Source organism: Cariama cristata, unplaced genomic scaffold (genome assembly GCF_000690535.1).
Source record: "Cariama cristata isolate BGI_N322 unplaced genomic scaffold, ASM69053v1 scaffold3007, whole genome shotgun sequence".
Lineage (NCBI taxonomy): Eukaryota > Metazoa > Chordata > Aves > Cariamiformes > Cariamidae > Cariama > Cariama cristata.
The window spans coordinates 340-9,998 of NW_009628155.1; the positions used below are offsets into that span (position 1 = coordinate 340).

At 38.6% G+C, this 9,659-nt stretch overlaps 1 protein-coding gene across 1 annotated transcript; it reads right to left on the bottom strand.

Annotated features, from left to right (window-relative positions):
• Window positions 1-324: 324 nt before the first annotated feature.
• LOC104156875 (GPN-loop GTPase 1-like) lies at window positions 325-9,653 on the bottom strand (the record flags this gene model as incomplete). The annotated part of the gene is made up of 9 exons (XM_009704670.1): window positions 9,635-9,653; window positions 9,447-9,540; window positions 8,214-8,253; window positions 6,648-6,714; window positions 5,867-5,904; window positions 5,250-5,328; window positions 5,053-5,147; window positions 2,819-2,864; window positions 325-571 (listed from the first exon to the last, which is right to left on the bottom strand). Coding segments are annotated over exons 3-9 (580 nt in total), but the record flags the coding sequence as incomplete, so codon positions are not given.
• Between the last annotated feature and the right edge of the window lie 6 nt (window positions 9,654-9,659).

Below are 9,659 nucleotides of genomic sequence, written 5' to 3' on the forward strand. Positions count from 1 at the left end.
AGTGCAAAGCTCTTTTACAGAAGGTCAGAATGGCTGAGGTTGGAAGGTACCTCCGGAGATCATCTAGTCCAACCTCTCCTGCTCCAAAAGCACAATTAACTAGAACAGGTTGCTCAAGATCTTGTCCGAGTGTATTTTGAGTATCTCCAAGGATGGAGACTCCACAATTTCTCTGGACCACCTGTTCCAGTGCTCAATCAGTATAATTACAGTAATTCTTTTTTCTTCCGTTGAAACATAGTTTCCTTTATTTTACTTCATGTCTATCGCCTCTTGTCCTTTCACTGGGCACCACTGAAAAGAGCCTGCCTCTGTCTTCCTCACATCCTCCCATCAGGTATTTAAACACATGAATAATATCCTCTTTGAGCTTTCTCTTCTCTAGGCTTTTATGAGACGTAGTAAAAAACCGGAAGATTCTTACCTTCAGTGAACTATAAAATTCATCCAACACTAAACTCATAGAACGAGTCAGGTTACTAACATAGGATGTCTCTTGATTCAGGGCATCCTGAAAAGTCTCAAAGTCCTGCATCCATTCTACTGCAAAACTGTGGTCAATTATGTCTGTCTAGAAGGAGAAGAGAAAATTTTCAGAAGTAATAACGATGAATTTTTAGCCTGAGGCTGTTAAGTGTTTTGTTAAAGTAGTTTTAATTTCCAACCCATTAAGTGTCTCTCCCTCTCCTCCACTCCTTCCCTCCAAGGGGGCGGGGGGGGGGGCGTAGGGGTTAATAGTGAGCATCTGGTGTCTGCTTTAAGTGCTGGCCTAGCCTTAAATGGTGACACCATTTTAAACTTACTTTCAAAATGCTGATCTTTTCAAAATATTCAGCCCTAGTCTGAAGTTTTGCAAGCTCTGTTTTTATCAAACCAACTACTTGAATACAGGAAGAGAAGACAAACAACCACTATCCCAGTTTTAAGAAGGCATATTTAAGGAAACAATTGCAAGTCTAAAGGCTTCTATGGTTTATTGGGAAGGGGAATCCAAAAATTGCATAATGTCAAGAAAGTTTAAGTTGTAAATATTAGATTGTATGATTGAGGTCAGATAAGAACAGTCCTCATTAAAGATCCCATGCTTTCTTGATTGGCTTGGGGGTCAGGGGAGAGAGAGAGCCATTTCCACATTGGGTAACAGCCTACAGGATTTTTATAAAAAGCGAACTGTGCTCCAACCTGAAGAAGTTATAGTCTAAACTCGGTGCAAGACGATGGACACAAACAACTGAGATGATTCCATAATTTTACATGGATTAGTATGCAAATAGTCTATTAAAGAGTTTTATAAACATATCTTACCCCATGTATATCCACTATTATCACAATATGAGATGTCTGAAACTCTGATATATTTCATTTCCCAGCACCAATGGGAATGAAACAAATAGATCAAGTATTGCCTAGCATTCCTCAAGAGATCTGAAACAGAACTGAATCCACCAAGGGTCAAAGCCTGACTATTTAGACTTAGCTTGATTAAATTCTATAAATAAAATTAAATCAACTCTACAAATTACTTTGTTTTTTCCTTTGCAAATCTTAACATTCAGTAAATCTATGTGTTTGTCACGGCACATATATCAGTTCCTTGGGATTCTTCCATCCTTATCAAGAGTCCATTTTAAAATACTCATTAAAAATTCTTCAAATGCTGTTGGCTTTACTTTTTACCGAAGGCTAAACTTCACATCAAAATGAAGTTTAAAGTTATGAATCCTAAGCCTTGGGCCTACCTTTCCTTACATATACTGATGAAGTCCCATTTCTTTCCATCTTTCAAAAAATGTATTTTCTTAAGAGAGAATGATTTTCCTACCACATGCCTTTTTCTACAGAAAAAGCTTAATAGCTTAATCTAAAATAACTGTCTAGAATTAAAAAGAAAACAGTGTATGAAAATCTGCTCAGTAAGCAAGCAGGTATCAAAGACATGCATGGTTTGGGTCACTGGGAAGATGTGTGTAGTTGGAGTACGTCAGACGCTAACCCTACTCAGCTGGTGCGAGGTAAAATTTCACATTCAAAGCATGTGTTTTCTAGAGGAAGCGTATGGGATATACATGCGCACACACGCAAAGCTTTTTATGTTGGGGAGCAATTCCTTGAACACAAAGGATGTCTGTGGGGAAAAGGAAGAGTACTTACACCAAAAATCTAACGGGATTCTTTTAATACATGAAATTGTTATGTTTAAAGAGCCAGCTAGCTCTTGAGTTCAAAAGCATTCCTTTAAGGATACAAGTACCTTACACAACACTGAAGGTGTATCCTTAGGCTAATAAGTATCTGATTTCTGGCAAATACTGGCATATTTTTACTGTCATTGATCAGGACCAAATGCCTTTTGTTAAGTTTTGCCTCCTACAATACATTGGACTCTCTCCTCAAAACAGGCAGGTGTCACACAATTCCCACTGTAAGTCATCAGCCTGCTGCTGAGTAGAAATAATTAATGATTAAGACAATTGTTTCGAGGAAACAAGGGACTGTAAGAGCTGATTCAGTAATGAACTTACCCTTACATTACAAAGCTAAGTTTCCTTACAGCCTAGGGTTAACATGCAAAACATTTTCCAAATTGTTAGTATCATCTCTAACTTGAATGTTTGGGTGTAACTGCTCATCCCTGATTCTTCTTGTGCATTTGTATACCAGATTAAAGACCCCTTTTAGATTCAGTTTTCAGCTTGCAGCTCCCTCCCAGCCTCTTTTCTAGAAAAGCTATCATTGTACTAAGACAAAGACACTACAACAAAGTAAGCTGAACAGAACAATGTTCCACTAGGACGTAGAAACCATAGCTTTAACTTACTTTGTTCATGACAACAATGAAAGGTAGCTTTGTCTTGTACAGGATACTGGGGGGAAACAAAAAAAAACCACATTAATAAATCCCATTAGAATAGAAAACAAGTTAAGCATAAGGCAGACAAGACTTGAACAAAACTGAATACATTTTACTTCAAAAGATAATTATTTTCCTCCACATCAATTAGAATGTAATTTCCACCCAGATCCTGCTTACCATTGTTGAACAAAATATGCCTCCCCCCAAGATGTAAGTGCACATTTGTAAGACATAAAATCTCCTTCTACACACTCAGTTAATTTTGATTACTATTTTCTATGACTCTCAGATCCCAGTTTTTAACTCTCTTTGCATTTTCTAATTATTTTGACTCAAACCTTGGTTTGGAGATATTATTTCTAAACTGAGCAATGAATTCAAATAATTCAAAACATCTACAAAACAAAACTACCTTGAAACATGAGCTCACATTTTCATTTCACTGTTTATATTCTACCATCTTTTGCTCAACACTAATGTCAGAAAATGCAGGATGAAATAAGACACGTTTTTCACCTTGGTACAGGGATTGATAGGTTTTTTGAAAACCTTTTACCAACATTTACCATGAATTATGATAGCTCTAGATATGTTGGTCTTTACATAGGTATTTAGTCCCTGGTTTAACGTGAAAGAAAACAGATAAATCCATGTACGAGGAAGAAGACAATAAATCAAGAACTCCATGCTATGCTGAGCTCCAAACAAATCTTGAAGAATCACTGAAAGTACCAATAATATTAAAAATAGAATAGAATATTATGTGTTTTCAATAAGGAGCTTAAACTAGGCTATCTTGATACATCTTAGATAAGTGATTTTATAAGCAACATGCAATGTGTTAGATCTGATGTAACTAGCCTTCATCACACTAAGGTCTCATGGATTATTTAATGCTTTCAGTGGGAGTTTTGGCCCAATGACTTCCAGATGCCCACTGGCACCTAAATTATTTTGCTTATCAAATGGGAAAACCACTAATACAGAGAATAACCAAAAGAGCAGATTAAGAGGATATGAGGTATCTACGTGCACTTGCAGCCCAGAAAGCCGATCATATCCTGGGCTGTATCAAAAGAAGCATGGCCAGCAGGTTGAGGGAGGTGTTTCTGCCCCTTTATTCCGCTCTCATGAGACCCCGTCTGGATCACTGCATCCAGCTCTGGGGTCCACAGTACAAAACAGACATGGACCTGTTGGAGAGGGTTCAGAGAATGGCCATGAAAACAATCAGAGGATTGGAACGCCTCTCCTATGACGAAAGGCTGAGAGAGTTGAGGTTGTTCAGCACGGAGAAGAGAAAGCTTCAGAGAGATCTTGCAGTCTTTCAGTATTTAAAGGGGGCTTATGAGAAAGACAGACACTTTTTACCAAGGCCTGGAGTGACAGGACAAAGGACAACGGTTTTAAACTGAAAGAGGGTAGATTTAGATTGGACATAAGGAAGAAATTTTTTATGACGGTGTCAAGACATTGGAGCAGGTTGCCCAGAGAAGCTGTGGATGCCCAGTCATTGGAAGTGTTCAAGGTCAGGTTGGACAGGGCTTTCGGCAACCTGATCTAGCGAAAGATGGAAGGGGGTAGGCTGGATGATCTTTAAAGCTCTCTTCCAACCCAAACCATTCTATGATTCCTCTCCAAAATAAGTATCAAAGAGACACAGCAATGAAAGCAGACAGACTGCATTTTCAGGTTTTCTTACCTGCAAGCATACAGCATGTTGGACATAAAGGTGATAGGGTTAGTACTGCGAGAGGTATCCATCACATAAACAACAACTGAGGGAAAAGAGGAAGCCTGGAAAGACAAAGCAAAGGATACTTTAATTAGAAATACATGCTGTTCAACAGTCACTTATTTCACACAGCCTCACTGTCAAGTCATGTAGAAAACACTTACCAAGGCTTCAGTTATGATGGTTCCTGATGCTGACCAGGTGAATACTTCAATTTGCCCTGGTGTGTCAATAATAACATACCTGGTAAGAAGTCCGCCCGGATGCCCAGTCATTGGAAGTGTTCAAGGTCAGGTTGGACAGGGCTTTCGGCAACCTGATCTAGCGAAAGATGGAAGGGGGTAGGCTGGATGATCTTTAAAGCTCTCTTCCAACCCAAACCATTCTATGATTCCTCTCCAAAATAAGTATCAAAGAGACACAGCAATGAAAGCAGACAGACTGCATTTTCAGGTTTTCTTACCTGCAAGCATACAGCATGTTGGACATAAAGGTGATAGGGTTAGTACTGCGAGAGGTATCCATCACATAAACAACAACTGAGGGAAAAGAGGAAGCCTGGAAAGACAAAGCAAAGGATACTTTAATTAGAAATACATGCTGTTCAACAGTCACTTATTTCACACAGCCTCACTGTCAAGTCATGTAGAAAACACTTACCAAGGCTTCAGTTATGATGGTTCCTGATGCTGACCAGGTGAATACTTCAATTTGCCCTGGTGTGTCAATAATAACATACCTGGTAAGAAGTCCGCCCCAACAAACAATAAGGGAAAATTAGTTAAGCACAAGGTCCTGTTCTGACTAGATTACCACAAGCACATAATGGCAAACCACATAATTATCCTGTTACAGATCAGAAAAGCTTCTCCCAAACAGTGACAAGTTTTATGAGCATGCCTGAAAATTTTCCTGTGTGAATTTTTAACTAAGAAGCACGTACTCTCTTCAGATTATATTAAAGTTGAAGGCATCAATTTGACAGACATTTAGTACTGCAAAGTCTTCAGAAGAATTAACTGTTGCCTGTTTGAACAGTGTGTGAGAAAAAATTACAGTCTAACGGAAGACAAGAAAAGCAGAACTGGAATCAGCAGACATTTCTTTGATGTATCCAAAGACAGTCTAGTTTAGCTGTTCTAATTCTATCCTTTTCCACATAAAATTTATACCAAGGCTTAAAAACACCTAGAAAACATGCAGAGAACCTTTTTAGGATTTTACACGGTTTTCCCACACTGATCCCAGAAAAGTAGAACTTGGTAGAATGTACTCACCTGGAAGCATTTTGTCTTTTTTCAATAAACTTCATGACCTGATTGAAAAGAAGGAATATACTTTGTATTTAGGCTCACAACTGGAAACTTTCGTAATTGTTTTGTAACAGAAACTACATGAAATTGCACAGCTCCATGTATGCATCAAAAGAAAACTCAAGTCTCTAAGCTTTTCAATGTGTGAAAATGCCCTACTAAGGAAGGGCAGAAAATGCTCAGACATTGCACAGGTCAAGAAAACCTTGAGTTTGTCTGCATTCTAGTACCTGGCTAAAGAAATGGTATAACAAATGTAGTTGTTCCCTACCTTTTTACTAAGAGATGGTGCACTGTCTCAGTATCTTGCACAAGTTCCCACCCCAGCACTGATTCAGCATTATGATTTAAGAGAGCAGTCAACTATCAAATAATCCTAGGAAAACTTAATCGGTTTCCAGAAGTGAGCTTCCCTACTTCAAAATCAGAGCATTCATATGAAAGATTTTACAGTGAACATAGTGCAACAGAACAATTATGTACAAAGACTAAAGAATGATTTGGACACATGGCTTCTAAATTTTACTTTTAAAAAGCTGAAAACCTGAAATCTCTCAAATGAAAGTTAATGTACTTTGGCTGCTTTGTAAAATACATTGTTCTGCATGGAGAATATTCTAACTCCAAAGAAATACTAGGAGGCTAACCAAGCACAGTGCTCTCAGAGACTCCAAATACACAAAAAGCCCCACAGTCTCCCAGCACAGTATTCATAGCGCAGTATCACACAGGCACAACCTCATACCTGATCAAATCTTGTAGCAAAGAGATTGAGAGCGGTCACTATTCCACCATTTGGGCCCAGCCCATATCTAGACACTTCATTTAGGAAAGCAGATGATTATGCAGACCTCAGAGGGCTTCTTTTTCAATATTGATAAGAGTTGGCCATGTACAATGCGCGTCAGATACCTTGCAAGCAAAAGACAATACCCCTAATACAAAATTAAGTCTTCTAAGTGATGCAGTAGCATAACAAATGCAAAATGGTCTCTCTCTTGCCCAAACATGTGACTGACAAAAGGGAAAGGGGCTATGCCATGGCTTCCCCTTGCCATTGTTCAAGTATTACCATTCTGGACAAAGAGAAAATATATGTCTGTGTATACATCAAAGCCATCTTTGTCTTTCCAAAAAGGTTTACAACACAGTCAGTAACTCAAAATTTAACAATGCCCTGAATGCGCTTAATTTTAAGAATTTATACTTTAAAAGATAATTAAAAGATTTCTTGTACAAATTAATTTTTAGCAGAATTTAAATGATAGAGGGAATGAATGTTGTAAAGATACTCAAAGTGTCAGTTTAAAGATGAAGATTTCAAAACTCTTTTTCATGCATACAGATCTGTATACTAATTATGTTCAAAGAAACTATCTTTTTTTTTTTTTAACTGCATTAAGAACCAGCACTGATTCTCAGTACATACTGTCTTCTAGGGCCACTACTCTCAAAATCCAATCATGAGGACAGACACTCTCCTTAAGCACTATTTAATGAGATGCTTAAACTCCAGTAATGGCTAACAGGCACAGTAAAGCAAACAATGCACCTACATACCAAACTGAAACTTAGGATGTTTTGCTGGTAACTGCAAATCAAACAACAGCCAAAATCAAGAATCCTATCCCCCACCATCTTTATTTTTGTCTAAAATATTACATTTAAGAGTCACAGTAGCAAGTCAAATCCAAACGCCGTATATTATCTCCATCTGCACAAGCTATTACTTAGGAGACAAAGGACCTCCATACCCCTCTGGAAGTGCAGTCATTTTAGTGTAATGTTTCTGAACTACAGTCATCAAACTACTTTGCAGCAAGAGCCAACAGTCCAATGTCTTTGAGATTCAGAAAGACAACAGTGATTTGATTATGGTCAAACAATGTGGAAATAGTTTTCTCCACCTACTAAAGGCAAATAGATATTTGCATATTTATTTATAACAAATAAAATTAGACTTGTTAAAACACAGGAAAAGGCTGCTGGTTTCCACAAAGAAAGATACAAGCTCTTCAAAAAAACAATAGGGAAAAAAAAATGTGGCAGAGTGCCTATCATTTGTAAAAACGTACTATTAGGCAGAATCACTTTTAGCACAGGAGAAAATGACCTAAGAGTATCAAATCATACATTTCTAACCTCACATGCAACAAATACATAGTCAAAAACTTCTCATCTTCATGCAACATTCTGCATTACTGCAATCCCCAACACCTCCTGCCCCCTTCATCGTAGTGTGCAGAAGTGACAGACGATTTTCACAAAACCTGAGATTTCAAATATCGTTATTTAGGCAAAAAAAGGATACTGCTTCATGACTTCTTTATACTTCACAGTGTCCCTGATATCTAACGGAGAAAGACATATAAATAGTTTTAGGACATCACTTCTAAAATATCCTTCTTCATCAATTCGCTGATAGGTGAAAGTCCTTCTTTTCCTACAAAGTCTCCTTTCGTCTCAGTTATAGACCTAGCACCAACCGGAAAAATCACGCAAGTAGAATAAATAAAATCTAAATAGATTAGCTATGCTCTCAACATACATATGAAACCTAATGTAATTCACGTGAAACACCACCAATTTAGCAGTAACCACTTCAGCTGAATTTTATTTTCAGCTGATCAACATCAGTTAACAAAGTATACATATGTAAATATATTATTAGGGATCCAGCACTGGAATAGATACTCTAATTATTCATCTGACATCAATAAAACAACTTTCGTATCCACACTGCCTTTCTTATCCTCTGGAGAGACAGGCTGACAAATTTTAGAAAGTTTAATAAGAGACAGGACTCTCACAAACCTAATGATCAGTAAGCCCTTTGGCACAGCTGAGTATAAGGTCTGTTTCATTGTTGAGGTATTTTCTCTAAAATTCATGTCTTTTAACATGCTTTAAAGCAGTTATCTGGTAGCATATATGGTTACCACTGTTCCGGACGTAGGGAACCAGATTAAATCTGCTAATATGTATCATCAACGTTGTTTTCAGCATAAATCCAAACCATATTCAAACCTCATACTAGCTACTATGAAGAAAATTAACTTTATTGCAGCCAAACCCAGCACACTGACAAAGAAAAAAAAAAAACAAAACACAAAAAACACCACACTAGACCCCAAACACATCAAATCACACCACATGATGTAAAAAAATGTATAAACACAATGGAAGAATGCCTTTGGTCCTAAAAATTCAAATGTTAAAGCCTGGTCGGAGAAAGGAGTTAAAAAAAAAAAAAACCCACAATAAAAATCTTAGAAGTCCTTCTAGTGTTAGGGCTCGGAATGTTTTAAAAATAACATAAGCAATCTATCCAAATACCTCACATACCCCGCCCCCTCCGCCCCCTGCTTCCACAAAACATATGAAAAGCAGTATACCAAAAATGGTTTTATTTACATCAAAACATACTTGGCTTCTTCTGGTGGACTCCACAAACACGCCACACCTCTGGTGCGGGACCACCCCCTCTCTCACGCTGCCCATCACTCGCCACAGCCAGCGGTCAAGGCAGAGAGACAGGACTCACCGATGTTGGCGGGGAAGGGCAGGTCATGCACGGCAGGGTCCAGGTTGATCACGTACGGAGGGCAGCGTTGCCCATGCAGGTGGGCCGCGAGTCGCTAAGGGGACACGAGGAGGCGTCAGGCCCCGCTAGACATGGGGGTAGCGCTGGGGAAACCAGCGGCTCCCCACAGACCCCCAGCCGCCCCTCACCTGCACGAAGGTGGTTTTCCCGGAG